The 18,336-nt window shown below is 38.1% G+C and overlaps 1 protein-coding gene across 1 annotated transcript in view; it reads right to left on the bottom strand.

Moving 5' to 3' along the window:
- Positions 1–6,746: 6,746 nt before the first annotated feature.
- The window catches only part of stum (stum, mechanosensory transduction mediator homolog), a 30,162-nt gene continuing 18,572 nt past the window's right edge, over positions 6,747–18,336 (bottom strand). The window contains exon 3 of the mRNA XM_067418660.1: positions 6,747–7,871. Within this exon, the coding sequence (XP_067274761.1) occupies positions 7,837–7,871 (35 nt within the window). The 3' untranslated portion in view covers positions 6,747–7,836. The remainder of the gene's footprint in view (positions 7,872–18,336) is intronic.

The following is an 18,336-nucleotide window of genomic DNA, read 5'->3' as shown; positions in this document are numbered from 1 at the left end:
GCGCCTGATTACCATTGGGCGACGCTGTTCACCGCCCTATGAAACTGGGGGTTATGATTAGTTTAGTAATTCCCTATGGACTTCAGTGGAATGTTCTGAAGAGAAGCTATGGCACCAACTGTTTATGTTTGTGATATCATACATGGATACAGTGGGAACTGCATCTCCCGCTTTCCTTGGCAGCCAAGACAGTCTGGGAATGAAAGAGGTTTTAGTAGTCGGGATGTTAGTTTCTGTCAACATACATCCTTTCTGACTGTGATGTATCTATGATGTCATGTTTTATTTTAGAAGCCTAATATCATGAGCAAATATCGAAATAGCTGCGAAAATATGAAATACATAAACAACTGTTCGTAAATGTTAGCGAATAATGGTACTCAGTGGACACGAGTGATTGAAATTGTGTGTGTGTAACAGAAAACTGAAAGAAACTGAAAGGACTGATCCATATTATACTTATAATATCATACATAAAATATTTTACAGCTGTTTTTCCTTTCATGTAGTGAGCAGCTGGAGAATGAGTGCCATCTGCTGGGTCTTCAAGGAAAGTTTTTCTTTCAACAATAGCAGGAATATACTGTATACAGCAATTAAAAGACAAAACATATGTTTATTAAATGTGTATTTTACACATATGAATATACATTCACAAGCAGTAGATTTTAAATAAAATTTTAAATACATTTTCATAATCTTTAATCAAATTAAAAGGTTAGTTATCTCAAAAAGGTAATTTCTGTCATAAATTACTCACCCTTATTTTATTCTAAACCTGTAAAACCTTTGTTCATCTTCATAATCAATCAAAGATCTTTTTAATGACTTATAATACATTATTATACATCAAATAATATTAAAGCTGCTTTCAGTTTTTCATTTCATTTTTGTTCCTGTAGTGAGCAGCTGGAGAAAAAGTGCACAATCTCTTTATATGATAAACAGATTAAATTTAGAATTGTATTAACAATTTCACATAACAACATTAATCAACTCAGACATCAGCTCCAATGAGGTTCATTCTCGTGTTACGCATCACGTTTGAGCTTCTGCATGAACCAATGAGGTTCATTCTCGTGTTACGCATCACGTTTGAGCTTCTGCATGAACCAATGAGGTTCATTCTCGTGTTACACATCACGTTTGAGCTTCTGCATGAACCAATGAGGTTTATTCTCGTGTTACGCATCACGTTTGAGCTTCTGCATGAACCAATGAGGTTCATTCTCGTGTTACGCATCACGTTTGAGCTTCTGCATGAACCAATGAGGTTCATTCTCGTGTTACGCATCACGTTTGAGCTTCTGCATGAACCAATGAGGTTCACTCTCGTGTTACGCATCACGTTTGAGCTTCCGCAAGAACCAATGAGGTTCATTCTCTTGTTACGCATCACGTTTGAGCTTTCGCATAAACCAATGAGGTTCATTCTTGTGTCACGCATCACGTTTGAGCTTCCGCATGAACCAATGAGGTTCATTGTCGTGTTACGCATCACGTTTGAGCTTCCGCAAGAACCAATGAGGTTCATTCTCTTGTCACGCATCACGTTTGAGCTTCTGCAAGAACCAATGAGGTTCATTCTTGTGTCACGCATCACGTTTGAGCTTCCGCAAAAACCAATGAGGTTCATTCTCGTGTTACGCATCACGTTTGAGCTTCCGCAAGAACCAATGAGGTTCATTTTCGTGTCACGCATCACGTTTGAGCTTCTGCAAGAACCAATGAGGTTCATTCTCGTGTTACGCATCACGTTTGAGCTTCCGCAAGAACCAATGAGGTTCATTCTCGTGTTACGCATCACGTTTGAGCTTCCGCAAGAACCAATGAGGTTCATTCTCGTGTTACGCATCACGTTTGAGCTTCCGCAAGAACCAATGAGGTTCATTCTCGTGTTACGCATCACGTTTGAGCTTCCGCAAGAACCAATGAGGTTCATTCTCGTGTTACGCATCACGTTTGAGCTTCCTCAAGAACCAATGAGGTTCATTCTCGTGTTACGCATCACGTTTGAGCTTCCGCAAAAACCAATGAGGTTTATTCTCGTGTTACGCATCATGTTTGAGCTTCCGCAAGAACCAATGAGGTTCATTCTCGTGTTACGCATCACGTTTGAGCTTCCGCAAGAACCAATGAGGTTTATTCTCGTGTTACGCAGCACGTTTGAGCTTCCTCAAGAACCAATGAGGTTCATTCTCGTGTTACGCATCACGTTTGAGCTTCCTCAAGAACCAATGAGGTTCATTCTCGTGTTACGCATCATGTTTGAGCTTCCGCAAGAACCAATGAGGTTCATTCTCGTGTTACGCATCACGTTTGAGCTTCCGCAAGAACCAATGAGGTTTATTCTCGTGTTACGCATCACGTTTGAGCTTCCGCAAGAACCAATGAGGTTCATTCTCGTGTTACGCATCACGTTTGAGCTTCCGCAAGAACCAATGAGGTTTATTCTCGTGTTACGCATCACGTTTGAGCTTCCGCAAGAACCAATGAGGTTCATTCTCGTGTTACGCATCACGTTTGAGCTTCCGCAAGAACCAATGAGGTTTATTCTCGTGTTACGCATCACGTTTGAGCTTCCGCAAGAACCAATGAGGTTCATTCTCGTGTTACACATCACGTTTGAGCTTCCTCAAGAACCAATGAGGTTTATTCTCGTGTAACGCATCACGTTTGAGCTTCCTCAAGAACCAATGAGGTTCATTCTCGTGTTACGCATCACGTTTGAGCTTCCTCAAGAACCAATGAGGTTCATTCGATTGAGCTTCCACAAGAACCAATTAAGTTTTTTTCCGCATCAGGCAGGTTTGATTGAGCTTCTGTTTATGTTTGCTGATCAATGTATTAAGGTTAATAAAAGCCTAAATCTTCTAAATGTACATTATACAAAAACGATCGTGTCTCTTTAGAGAATTCAGACTAAATGGCTTGATTCATATGAATTAATTTTACAATCTCTTTACTAACTTCTTGAAGCATCAAAGTGATAGTTCCATGGACTGTCAATAAAATCAATACGTCACAATGGGGAAGAAAAGAGTAACTTCCATTTCGACTAGTGGTTTTTAGTGCTTTTATAATGTAATGGCACATCTTTTGTCAGGCCCTCGGAGGGGAAAGTAGTTTATTGACTTTCATTTATATTATTGTCTCATTTCTGGCAATGAGAAGTGTTAACAAATTGAGCATTATTGAACCCCGTTTGTATGGGTAGAAGTATTCTTCCCTTTGGCTCTAACTACCTACTCTTGTCTACTACGTGAGGTGGTCTGGTCATATAAAATCAGCCTCGTCTTAATGCAACTGGTTGCTTATTTCGACTTGACACCTTTTTTGGAGGGCACAGTAGTTTTCTCGGAACGGAGGATGTGGACAGAGAGTGATTAAAGATGTCTGTGTAATAGGGGGCCAGTTGTGCAGAACTTGGTGCATGAGTTTAAACCTCAGAATCTCTTTATTTACCTCAGCTGTAAACCAGCGGTTCATAAAAGTCTTCATGGTACAGAAGAGTTTGTTTGGCATATACATCATGAAAGTGTTTGGTTTTACAAGCACGGCTGTACACATAACATTCAATTGTTTACTAAAACTATTCACAGTGCCTTTGGTTGGTTTGATCATGAGCGAGAGAAAACAGCGAGACTAGAGGAATGCAGGGAAAAGGCCTGCGATGATAGAATACATGCCCAACTGCACGACGAACAGCCTTATTTGGAAAAGGAGGCAAATGATAATGCTTTGGAAACAGTCTGAGATGGATAACCCTAGACTCAAAAACACAATAAAAGGGAGAAAAACTGAAGCAAAAATGAATTTTGACACAGATTTTATGTGCTATATTATGTAAACTCTACTGCACAACATTTGGTATGTATCCAAATAATGTCTTACACAGCTAAAAATAAACTTGTGTTTTTTTTAAAAATTTTTTTTTATTTCCAGTTTGACATTACATTACAAAAACATTACATTTTTTAATGTTTTTGAAAGAATCATCTTATGCTTAAGGCTGTATTTATTAAGTGAAAAAAATCTTTCAGTAAAAACATAAAACATAGCGATGAGAATAGGTTATGTGTTTTGAAATTGACCATAGCTATACAAGTTTTTATTTAGTTGTTGTTGTTGTTTTGTGCACAAAAACTTTTCTCATCTCGTCGCTTCATCAAATGATTGTAGAGCCACTGTAGTGAGATGGGCTTTTTAAAAACGTCTTTAGCGCCTTTATGGGTCTTAAGAGAGGAAATGAATTGGTGTCAATAAAGGCCTTTCTGAGCCATTGGATTTCAACACTAATATCTTCATTTGTGTTCCGAAGATGAACGAGGTCTTACGGGTGTCGAACGACATGAGGGTGAGTAATTAATGAGAGAATTTTCATTTTTTGGTTGAACTAACCCTTTAAATATACTTAAAATTAAAGTTCAAACAAATCTGTCAGTGCAGTAAAACACTTATAAATGTATTCTTTCTTTCTCTTAATCTCATGCAGTACATTTCTCATGCTCAAGTAAACATACCTTTTAATATTTAATTGAAAAATATAACAAAAATATTAGTTAAGAAGGAAAATAGATGTCAAGTCAATTCCAGTTAATTCCAATAAGTTTTATGAAGCCATTATAGTAAAACAGTATTGACATTTGCTGAGATCATAAAAGTGATAAAAACACCATTGTATTATCGAAGAGAAACTTTTATGGTGATCATTGTCATTTGGAAAGTGGGACAGGATTATTTTTCTTTCCTCTGTACAGAATTGGGGAGGTTTGTGGATTTTTGGGCAGCTTGAAGAAAACTAAAATGCCAGCTCACCTGATTATTTCTGACAGACGGACTAAATCCCAGTCTTTCACAGCTTTCATTAAAACCGACCCTTAAGCTAGGAAGTAATTGTGCACTCAGTCATATGCTCTCCCAATGCAAAGCAGGAATTAAACTAAGCAAACAAATATTAGGGGAAAGCATTGCAGTCTGTTCTGATGGTTATCATGCTTCATGCTTTTACACATAATTAAATTCAAGACCCACCAGTTTACATTAATGTGAGAATCAATCTGTTTATGAGTGTGAATACACTCCTGACAAACCAAGCCTGTCAGTTTAAGTCACAAGTACAGTAGAAAGACTGATCTAAATATATTTTTTTTTGTTCTGTTTAGGTATCGATTTGGTAACAAAGTACATCCGTATTTGTTTGTGAATCATGATCTTTCCCCAAGAGAGGAAGCCTTTCATCTCCTTTTAATTTAGTTAATTTCAGTAAGTTGGGTAAATGCCTTTAAGTCACATCTCTAACTCATTTGTCAGCCATTGTGAACAAGAAGGAGCAGCTTCAGTTCCTGTTATCATTAGATGATAGCCTGATTAATTTTATTTATGTTTTATTTTTTATATTTTTTATGGGCTTTCTGTTTCTCATGCTGGCATGCCAATAGTAGTTAAAGGGTACATAACACACAGAGTTTCTGCCAGTCTCATGTTAATCTTGAATACCCAGAGTATTGCATCCTTAATATTTCTTCTCAGAAGAGTCATATTTATTAAAGACAGATATGCTGTACTGCTTCTTTCCGAAAACGGCTGAGCTTGTACAGGCTTGCAGTGGGCAGAGCTAAAGAAACATGAACACACACACACAAACACACGCACGCACGCACGCACGCACGCACGCACGCACGCACGCACGCACGCACACACACACACACAAAACAGATATTTGATGCAGTTTCACTCACCACCTGCAGTTTTGACTCAAACAAACACACTTGCAGAACTCTGTTGCTGCTCGGGAAAAAAAAACTGCATCCACTGTTTCCTTAATGCTAGGTTATTTGGGAAGCTGAAAAAGGTTATCAATTATCAAGGTGAACAACCAGAAACACACTGCTTTATTGATTCTTCTGTGGTCTAAAACAAAATGAAAGCACTGCCGATGGCTTCCATAACCTGAACAAAGCATGTTGATGTGCAAGCTCTTGCTCTTGCTCTGGTTGATGTGCCCGCAAAAAAGTGCCCATACGTAAGTGCCCTTGCAAGCAATGATGTCATACAGGGCCATACTCATAAAAAACACCCAGAAACTTGTTAGAATCCCGAAGGAGTGTATTTAGCACAGAAATACTCCATCATACGTCAAACTCGTATTTTGAAATTTTGGCCATGTTTAGCATAAGAATCTAACTCTTTAACAGTGTAAACGAGTCAGAATGCATGAAATAGCATTAGACCCCCTTTTAAAAAAGATTTTAAAACGGATTACAATTAAACAGAATAAATATCTACACACCTTTTGCTCAAATAAGCAAGATTTTGATCAGCACCATTGCGGAATACGAAACATTGTTTCAAGTTTTGATCATGCGAAACAGAAAAACCGTATCAGCCAAAGCTGATATTTAAAAAATGGCATTGATATCGGTTGACCGCTATTGACCGCAGTTTGCAATTCGAAAATGAAACAAGACACCAAAATGTAACTTTTTAAAGGCAGGATTTATTAGATATAGTACCTTTGACATTTCTAGAGATGTGACTGTCATTGTGTGAGTCTGCTGAGTAACATGTTTGGCTGTAATATATTTAGACCAATGGACTTAGCACAGGAATATAATGTTTGTATTTAAAAAGGCACCACTAAACAGAACAGCACACTAATACACTTTCTGTCCATATTTACAACAAATCCTCAAATACATTTACAGCACACATTCACACCAGAGACCAGCATGTATATATTTATATTTATACCCCCCCGGTCTTGAATCTTCCATCCAAATGTATCGCATACTCAGCGACAGCACAAATTCTGCTTGCTCAGTTGCTGCCGCCATTTAAAAATTAATTTTTCAATGTCAGTCTTAAATCACAATATTTTGCCTATTTCAATTTGTGACATGCCTTTCTCCTATGTCTGTCACTAAAAATAACTCACACTTAATTACGTTATTTCATACCCTACGCACGGGTTGATTAAAGTGGCCAGTCACTATGGAAACTGGCGTACCGTGATTCACCAATACTTGGCTGTTTTACTTAACAACAGATAATTACTGAAGGAAAAGGTTATGTTTCTGGCTGGTGGTCTTCGGTTATTAGGACTAATAGAGATTAACAATAACGGGTGATGTTCTTGCAGGATACAAGTTATATTTTATAAAAACAAACAGATAAATACACACTGTCTCCCTTATAAGGCTTAATTTAAGTATTAATACAAAGCACGCTATAAAGAAATACTGTAGACACTGTAATACACATGACATAAAAAATACTCAGTGTAATATATGTTCATAGTGTTCTGTGAGAAACATAATAGGGGTTAGTTCACCCAAAATTTATAAAACTGTTATTTTGTCTGAACAAAGATGAGGTTGAGTAATTTTGGGTGAACTGTTCCTTTAAGATTCTTTCAGCTAGACTACTTCATTGGACACCTCAAAGCTCTAACAATTTTTTTTTTTTTACAAACTGAAAATGTTTATAGTGTATACTGGTCAATTTAAAACATACATTAAGAATACAGAGAAAAATATGATTAAGATTGGTTTGCCCTGACAGGAATATGATGTGTTCGGCACATAGACGTTTTGCACGTTTGCACAATTTTTACAGATATTTACAGAATGTTCATTCTTTTCTGCTGTCCCTTAACAGTCAGGTCCCCTTAATTGCAGTACCTGACTGGACAGAAAGTAGCAGGAGTTGGGCTGAAAATCTGCATGTGATCAACCCTAGGTCTCCCAGGCCACGTGGGGACCGCCTCAAAGCTCCCATATATGTTGGCCAGACGGAGAAAGGTGCACATTCAAGATTAGATTTGGAGGACAGCAATCAGAGCTGCTGAGGGGCGGCCTGCTCCCTGTAGCCTGTAAGTATAAGAACAGAAGATATCACAAAACTGTACTGTATGTATACACAACAATTCAAAAGTTTGGGGTCAGTAAGATTTGTATAATGTTTTTAAAGGTGGCATGAACTGGCTTTAAAAAAAAAAGTTTACTGTTGTCTGAGGTCAACTTATGACGTTTGCATGTTTTTACATTCAAAAACAGAGCGAATAATTAATAGGCTATTTTCTACACTGGTTTTGAGGCTCTCTCTCCTGAACGCTGGGTTTTTGAAGAACGTGCCACACTGGAGACTTGGAACTAAACGTTTACGGCTAGGATTGGATAAGATTTGCAAACACATGACTCGAGGGATTGTTTTGAAAGCATGTGGAGAAACGATAGCCTAGAAACAAACTCTGGTCACGCCAATCACATCGCGTATAGAGTCAGTGGGCGGGGCTTAACATAATGATCCCGCGACTGATTGGAATGCTATTTATTTATTACTTGGCCCGCCACGATCGATCGGTGGATATAAATGCGAACCGTGCATCACTAGCACACACACACACACGCTCAATGTACGTTGCAGAAAGCATGATCAAAACTTCAGCGATTGTCTTTTTCCTTCAAATATCAAGTCAATAGAGTGAACAATGCACATCAAGCAAAGAATTGTTATTTGACTATTTAAGATAGCCCGTCAGCAGGCCAGGTTTATGCTTTGGTAGCCCGTCTGGAAAACACATAGTCCTGGGTAGTTGGGCTTTACGAGCCCTAGGCCATATATGTCTGAGTTTGATCCCGAATCGTAATGAACCAACAAACACCACAAATAAAGGATTCGTGGTGCTATGGTACTTTTTTTTTAAATTATTATCGATGTTGAAAATATTTGTGCTGCTTAATATTTTTTGGGGGAAACCGTTTTTTGAAAAAAGCATTTATTAAATATATAAATCTGTTGAAACAGTATATAAATTACTTAGTATATAAACGATCACTTTTCATCAAATTAATGTCTCCTTGCTTAATTAATGTATTGATTTCAAAAAAAAAAAAAAAAAAAAAGGTACTGACCCCAAACTTTTAAACAGTGCAGGAGCCAAAATCTGTTAGAAGGGTAATGTGTTATTCTCATTTTGACCACTGAGTGGCGCTGTGAATATTACCAAGATATCAATTTATATAGGTAGCCCTCCTTATGCTGTAATGTAGGTGTTTTGTCCCAGAAGGACAAAAAGGTTTTGAACACAACAGCGGTGAACATATGTAAAACTTTACTTGAATGTATTGAATTTTCAATTGCACAGTGGTGTTTGTGGAGCCAATAAAATGTGTATGGTGATGGTACGGAAGATTGGTCTTCTAGTTTCTTATAGATGAAGTAAAAAACGTAACACCAAAGCAATAAAGTGAGTCAACCTAAATTCCCCGGGACCAAAACAAGTCAGTCGCGTAAAGTATTAGATTTAGCTCCAATAAACAGAATAAATGGATTGTGTAACTTAATGGTTACACAAAAAAACCATAAAGACTTTTTTTTTTAAATTTTTTTTATTCTGCCTTATGTCACACTCATTCTGTTTATGTCACAATACATGTCATAATAGCTAAAATTTGGTCTGTTCCTCATTTTTGTGAGAGCTATTAGCATAATTATACTAGTTAAAATGTGCATCAAATAAAGCTGAAATAAAGTAAAAATATTTATTATATGATTTATTTATTATTAGAAAATTCCTTGGCTACTAAATGAAAGTGCAAAAATTGTGAAAAGTGAGAAAGTGTTAAAATTATGACAATTAAAACTGAAGTATATAATTAATAAATAACACTGTTATATATTATTTTATTACATTGAATCCTTTTTGTGATGTCAAATCAGGATATTTAAGCTGAATGACCAAACAACAATTTCTCACAGAAGGCCTACAGAAGGTTTGAAACCATCCTCAGCATACCTAAAAATGTAAAAACTGCTCCTTGCCAACAGTGCTCAATGCTACCACCTCATATGAGTGGCACTTGACACGTCAATCCAAGAGGTCTGGAGGAGTGACAGTTCAGTTTTCTTACATATCTCATCTAAAGTGCTTCACTGGGGTTCGTATTTTACAGCACTGGTTCAGCTGGGGCAACAGTCTTATCTGTGCATTTACATATCACAGGTTTTGGCTTTATCTTTAAGTGTTAATAATGCGATTTAGAAAGGGAATAGATGAATGACTCATGATGACCTTCTTAAAGCATTGCATTATAACAGGTTTAAACACAGATGACTCAATGCATTAAAGCTTTCAAAAGATCAAGACCAAAGCTTCAAATAACAAGGCTTTTTTTTTTTGCATGCAAGCCATTTAGTAATCTGTGCTGCACACCTTAAGGCAAACGTATTAGTTAAAGGGACAGCACACACAAAAGTGAACAACTGGAACTGTTAATATTGGCATTCTAAACCTGTATGCCTTTCTTTAAGAATAATTTTGGCCACTTTTTCCAGCGTGATGAAAATGAATGAGGATTGGGGCTGTCAAGCTGACAAAGACCAAAAAGCCCCATACAAGTATCATGAACGTGATCCTTTTTTCATTCAGATTTTTTTCAATTATTCAGTTGATCCAGTTCACAAAAATGATTTGTTCATGAAACTGATCTGGTTCTCACTGACTCAATGAAACAAAGCTACTTCATGTCTAGTCACATATATACTATTCATATAAACTACTTTTATTATAATTTTTATGGAGCTTTTGCCTCCCCTTTTTAAAGGGGACTTTACTAGATGTAAAATAAGTCTCCAATGTCCCCAGAGTGTGTATGTGAAGTTTGAGCTCAAAATACCCCACAGATGATGTTTTATAGTCTGTTAAAATTCCTGTTTTCCCCACACCGGTTTTGTGTATGTCCCTTTAAATGCAAATGAGCTGCTGCTCCCTGTCTGTTCTTTCAAGAGGAAGGTGAAGCTTCAATAGCAGCAACAGCAGAACATGTCAGAAACTAACGGTGTTCAGTTCAAACCAGACTTGGTCAATAACGCCTACAGAGCCAGAGAGTATGTGCTGCATGGCGGGAGAACATGTATAGTTTAGTTTAATTACAGTTATAACTTATGTTGTCATCTTGCTTTTATCAACTATTAGCACAAGCCTGTTGTAGCAGAAGCAGACCCTGTCCGAATGATTTATTAAGTTTTATTACGTTTATTGTTCATCACACAAAAGATGAAGCGTCTGTTTTCACTCCAGAAAATCACTGTAAGCGCTGAATTATACGCAGTAAAAGAAGAGTGCAGTAAAGTCTTATCCATAAACACACTATCTCCCTTGCATTATCATCAGCATACACAGCGAATTACATAAAGAACTCCTTAAAAATAACAGTAAACAAATATATACAGACTGTATACATTTTCAGGGGGTGCTTTATCTTTATATCCATAAAACAACTCAGATAAATGACTCGTGACTGCATGACCAGTATCGCTACAGAGACTATAAGCTGGATCACGAAGAGTTGGTACTGATCTATAATTGAGCTTTAACTTTTTAGCAAAACCTGCCTTGACTTGCTTACAAGACACTGTTGGTATAGCTGCTCGAGCATGGAGAAAATGGCGGACAGTGTGTAACTGACTGAGGGCGGAAATTACGGCCCGAGTCCGTTTTGTAAAACGGTTTCGAAATAACACTCACCCCCACCTTTAAAGGGATAGTTCACCCAAAAATGAATTATCTGATCTAAGATGTAGGTGCGTTTGTTTCTTCAGTAGAACACAAATTAATATTTTTAACTCCAGCCGTTGCTCGAATAATGCATGCCAATGTTTTTTTTCTTTCTATGAGAGCCACTATGAGAGTAAAAAACACATACGAATCCATATTAAACCCTGTGGCTCATGGCGACACATTGATGTCTTAAGACATGAAACGATCGTATTTATGGTATTTTTTTAAACCTCATATAAGATGAATCTCATCCAGTATTCCCAATGCTATTACTTCTGCCGGAGAAGGTCAAAATAACGGCGCGGTCATAGAAATGTGTACATAGATGCCTCATTCAATCGATCCGTGAAGGCACTAATGGGGAATATATATCTAGATATCTATCTATATATATATCTATATATATATATATCTATATATATATATATATATATATATATATATATATATATATATATATATATATATATATATATATATATATATATATATATATATATATATATATTTATCAGGAACCGTTTCCTGTTTTAATACATGAATGTGTCGCCACAAGTCGCAGTGTTTAATATGAATTCATATGTCTATGTATTTTTTACTCTCATAGTGGGACTCATAGACAAACACCCCATTGACATGCATTATACAAACAACGGTTGGAGTTAAAAATCTTCATTTGTGTTCTACTGAAGAAATAAACACACTTACATCTTGGATGCCCTGAAGGTCGGCAGATAAACATAAAATTTTCATTTTGGGGGGAACTATCCCTTTGAAAAATAGAAAAAGTCAGATTTTCATGATATGTCCGCCCGATTTCTCATTCAGTTTTATTATATTAGCCCTTTTCCTCATTATATCCTGTCACTATAATATTGTTTAAAATATCCTTTAGTGTTTCATAAAAGAAAGAAAATCATACAGGTTTGGAGATGAATTATTACTTTAAATAATAATTGTATTAAGTCTTCCAAAGCTGCTGTGCCACAAAGGCAAGGCTGCAGAAAGATTTTGTCAAAGGCCTCAGCGTGCTACTGAAGGAGTTATAGTGGCACATCGTAGCAGTCTCTGTATGAAGTCTCACTTTTGCAAAGCTTCTTTTATAATGAGCACTATGGTTCTACTGGCATTTAATGGACAAAAAGTGGATCAAACAAACTGAGGAGACTGGCAGATGGCAGGTGGTGGGAGGCACATTATTTGAGATGCATCAGAATAAACAGAATGGGAGAAGCCGAGCTTGCAGCATGTGTAGTGATAATGGGCTGAAATGAGTGAGCAAACTGTGATGACAGCAGACCTGTATCAAATATAGTATTATGTTTTTCCCCATTGCATTTAGACTGAGTGTGCTCACATACACACTGCAAGGTTTAACATTTTTACATTTAAATGCAAGAGTGAATCCTCTAAATTACCCTTCTGTTAAAGGGATCCCCTGGTGTTGAGACTTGTATGGCTTAATATAACATAAATTATGTTTCTTACTGAATTATGTAGTAGAAAACCCATGAAAGATCTACGTTATTTTAAAAATCGATTTTATATTTGGACCATGGGCGGCGCCATTTTGTTTGCGTTCTAGGTTGATGACGTAGAGTGGTTGAACTCCTCAATCAGCTGGCATTACCCGTAGCTATTTTTACCACAACGCAACTCGAAAATTGTTTCAGAGTTAAACAAAACCAATGAATTCCTTTGTAATTATACTTAAAACACACTCAAACATACATGTGCACACAAACTCACCTACACAAGTCACAAACAGATCGGCGGGCGCGCACACGACAGGATCTGTCTCAATCGAGATGTTGGGCTGCTCAGTCTCCACGACAGGGGCTGAATCTGAAATCGACCCTATACCCTTAAATAGGGCATTATTTGAAGGGACGGACATATAGTGTTGTCCGACACCATAGTGGATAGTTCGAGTGCAGTCATCAGTCTCACGTTCCACCGCAATAACGAGTAAAGCCGATTTACAAACAGCTGTCCGACTTCACGCACTCAAACATACATGTGCACACAAACTCTCTCTCTCTCACACAGACTCTCACACACACCCCAACAGATCGGCGCGAACACACACACACACACACACCCCAACAGATCGGCGCGAACACACACACACACGCACGCACTGCGCGCGCATACATAACCCTCAATCTATTCCCTGTGTTGATATCCTGTTCAACACATCCTGTTCCCTAGATAGACTGTTGATAGTAGATTAACTATAATGCCTAATGTGACCAGCAGAGGGAAATATCTAGGTAGGACGATGGGATAAAGTAACGTGAGGAAGAGAGGCAGGATGTTTTGGTGATGATGCATGCGATTGAGACAGAGCAGTCAGGTGTGTGTGTGCGCGCCCGCCGATCTGTTTGTGACTTGTGTAGGTGAGTTTGTGTGCACATGTATGTTTGAGTGTGTTTTAAGTACAATTACAAAGCAATTCATTTGTTTTGTTTAACTCTGAAACAATTTTCGAGTTGCGTTGTGGTAAAAATAGCAACGGGTAACGCCAGCTGATTGAGGAGTTCAACCACTCTACGTCATCAACCTAGAACGCAAACAAAATGGCGCCGCCCATGGTCCAAATATAAAATCGATTTTTTAAATAACGTAGATCTTTCATGGGTTTTCTACCACATAATTCAGTAAGAGACATCATTTATGTTATATTAAGCCATACAAGTCTCAACACCATGGGATCCCTTTAAAAAAAGGAATAGTTAACAGTGATAACAATAGAGAGATTTGGCATCTCATGTCTCTAAATCTAATTTACAAAATAACATGTATTTTATCGAGTTCAAGAAGAACGTAAGCTTATATAATATAAATACCAATAAAGTGGGTCTATATTTTTTTTAGCAATCGAAAATAGCAATCGATTCTATTTACACTAAAATAGTAGGGGTGTGAACCTACACTGGTCTCATGGTTCGATTACGATTATCATGTCATCGATTCGGTGACAAAGAAAACATGCTACTTGAATGTATCAAACAAAACTTAAAAGATCCTAAAAAAAGTCACCAGAATGATGGCTTATGATGATCTGATTTACAACGACGCACATACAGTAGTAAACACAGACGTTCAAATGATTGCGTGATGCGCGGAAACAACATGAGTATGACAGGAAGTGAGTAAACGCAGAATTAAAATGCTTGGATGAGCTAAACATTTACGGTTTGAGAGCGGTCATTTTGACATGCTTTGCGATTAAAACTGTGGATTGCATTGATAAACTGAAGCGCATGCGGTGACGGAATGGCGCTCCTCAAAGTCAAAGTGCAAACAACATTTAAAGGTGCACTATGTAGTATTTTTGCAGTAAAATATCCAAAAACCACAAGGCCGGTGTTATATATTTTGTTCAGTTGAGTACCTACAATATCCCAAATGTTTCCAACTATTTGTAAATTGTGAGAAAATTGCTATTTTAACTAAGGACAGGGACATTTCAGCATAGCGTTTGAGGGAGTTGCCTGTCAATTGCATCATATCTGCGCTCACCTTGGTTTCGGGTTTTATTTGGCAGGAGCGCTTTACTCTTAGCAGTGTGAACAAGTGAACGCACGGAGTAAAGTCATAACATTATTTTCAACCCACTTACATGTATCTAATATGAATATAAACAGAGCTGCATTACCTCATAATCATAACCGGAAGAGCGGATCAGTGCAGGCACCCGGTGACTGTGTCCCGTCATAATAACGTATTTGTTTAACAATCGCTCAAGCAGCCGTGCTCAGCTCCACAACACTCGGTCCTGCTCTGCTTTACACTAAAGTAACGTTAATAATCGCATGCACGAACGTGATTTCTGCGCGAGTCCTATTTTCCACCGGCTGTGAGGTGAAGAACACATGTCCCAAGATGCTGCGCTCAAACTTTGCATCATCAAACTATGCATTTGTTTTGAATAGGCGCCCTCCAGTGGACGGAAAGTTGCATAGTGCACCTTTAAAGCAGCATTACTAAGTGAAAGTGCCAACATCATTTAAATCACCAGATCACATTTAGTTTTAGTAGTATGCTTGTTCAAAGCATTTTAGAAGATTTATTCTTATATGTATAGTGCATTAATAGCGGCAGAGGGAGGACGAGATGAGCACTGGGAGAGATAATGCATGTATTGGAAGTGCGAGTAATGCGTAAGGGAAAAAAAGAGAAAGTTTATGGAGTTTCAGTGACAGTATTACATTTATACCCATTTTGCGGAGATACATTTATGTGCCCAAGTGTAAATGAAATGGTTTTGATAAATCAATTTTTACACATAGAACCACATATCGGTTCTCCAGGTCATGCTTGGTTGTCTATTAAAGCTGAAATGTGCCCGGATATGGTCTATTACTAAACCAATACCGAATTTTCCTCGTCTGCATCACGATGCATCGAAGAAATGATTTATTTCGACACTCCTATAAAATAGCAGTATTTTCTTTGCAATAAGGGTGCATTCACACTTGTCATGTTTGGTTCGATTAAAACAAACCCTGGTGCGATTGCTCATTTAGTGCAGTTAATTTTAACATATTTTAAAGGGGGGGTGAAATGCTGTTTCATGCACACTGAGCTTTTCACACTGTTAAAGACTTGAATTCCCATCCTAAACATAGACAAAGTTTCAAAAACTAATTTTGGACGTTTGATGGAGTATTTCTGTGTCAAAAATACTCCTTCCGGTTTCTCACAAGTTTCGGCGAGTTTTTTTCGAGTATGGGTCTACTTGACGTTAATAAGAGCGGAAGGTCCTTGTATGGGCTGTACGGGCTCTTCTCCCGGTAGGGTGCGCGCGCGCGTGCGCGTGACTAGAGCACGCTGTAAACAGTCTCTCAGGTGCAGATCCAGTCGTCCGTGAACACTTATGTGGCGCCGCGCTTCTCTTTATTCCTATGCGTGACGTCGAGCGACTTCAACGCTTCAGCACAGCATTCCGGGAAGGCAGCGCAGCATTTGAACCGATTTGAACGCAGAAATGACGGGAAGCTTCAAAACATCGTTTCAGTTGCGTCTCAAAATGGATTTACACACCACTGCTGTCAGGACTTTACCAAATCATACCAAAGAAGTGTGTTTTTGACGGAGCAGTCCCAGCGCTAAAGCTTCGGTCCTGCTTTGGAAGCAGCCGGTGAGTTAACTTAAACTGCCTCAAATGTCTCTGCTTTTGGCTACGGACGCATGAGTAACGTTAAACATCAGTAAACGACACGATCGCGTGCTTCGTCATTCAAATGCGCTAACTGTTAACGGTTACTCCATTGTTGTTCTCTGTATAACGTTACACTAGTCTGACGTGCAAAACCGTTTTGCTTGCTACTTCTAAGGTCTAGTCGCATACAATAGTCCATAAACCGAATCATGTCCTCATACACTGCGAGTAAACACACACAAATGTGGAGAGGCCATTAAATACAGTAACTTACATACCACAGAGACGGACGTCCTGATGTTGCCGTTTCTCCTGTTCAATTTATTTCTCCCTCAGATTTGATTGTGGATCATTATCTGTATTAGCTGAGATAGATGGGTTTCTCCGGTTTCTCCACGCTTGAGGACGTCACCGCTTTGCGCGCTTGTCATTCTTTAGCTCCGCCCACACGATACGCCTCCAGGCGCTCGGTTTTTTCCGGAAAGACTCGGTACAGCCTATATTTCTTTTATAAATATGATAAAACTAAAGACTTTTCGGAGATATGAAGGATGCAATACTACTCTATAGGTACTCAAGATTGACATGAGATTGACTGAAACTGAGTGTTTCACCCCCCCTTTAACGTTGCCATACGCACCAAACAAGCGGACCGAGACCGCTAAAAAGATGGGATTAAAAATAATGCCATATGTACACGCATAAAATGATGGCGTTTAATCCAGCACACAGCATTGTTTTGAATGTTCGGTAAGCAAGCTCCTACATCAAATAAGAGTTTGGGCACCCATGGAGATAAAAATGATATGTATGGACTTAACTCTGGGGGATACGGTGAATAAGCTAAAGTCCCCAAAAGTTGCCGTTTTCCTTTAACGATTAGTCAATCACTAAGCCAGTGTTACTAAACTTATTTTTGCACTGTAGCTCAACTGCTTGAGCATTTGTAGCCTACTAAAACATTTTTTTGTTAAAGCCCTTACTCTCCTGGACAATCGGCCACAAAGAATCATTGCCTTTACAACAAAACGCTGCTTTTTTGCCGTGTGGTTGCAGTTGCAGTATGTATGTGGCCAATGCATGCAGTCTGTTTTATAATATTTGAGACAGGTCAGAGTATGAGTTGTGATGGGAAAAAAGTCAAAATTAGGTTCACCTACCTTCGGAGACTTTCAATCCAAAAGGTTGCGAAGTAGTAAAATAAATAAATAAATAATAGATTAGATATTTAAATTAAATCTATAAAATATACATACAGAAAAAATGCAAGTTCAAAGAAATCCTGGATCATATTCAACATTGGCACAACAAAATCAAATCCATTTAAATGTTCAATGACAGTAAAATTGTGCCACAGGAAAAATATGTGATGTGAGAAACAAAGTTCTATGAGTTGCTTTGTCTGCCTACACAGAACAATTATTGCAGCGCTTTCAGACCGCTCTAATAGTCATTGTTTAAAGGATTCTGGCACCTTCTACTGCCCTGGAAGGCGGAGATGGTATTAAAAGGAGTGAGAAAAAAGGAGTGAGGAGGTTGAACATGAATGGAGTCGACTATGGCCCACGGCAGGGTGACTACTGAAGTCCTGTCATCTTTTCTTACG

The sequence above is a fragment of the Pseudorasbora parva genome, chromosome 15, assembly GCF_024679245.1.
Source record: "Pseudorasbora parva isolate DD20220531a chromosome 15, ASM2467924v1, whole genome shotgun sequence".
Classification (NCBI taxonomy): Eukaryota; Metazoa; Chordata; class Actinopteri; order Cypriniformes; family Gobionidae; genus Pseudorasbora; species Pseudorasbora parva.
The sequence above is the reverse complement of the archived record's forward strand: the minus strand, read 5'-3'. Positions and strand labels throughout refer to the sequence as shown.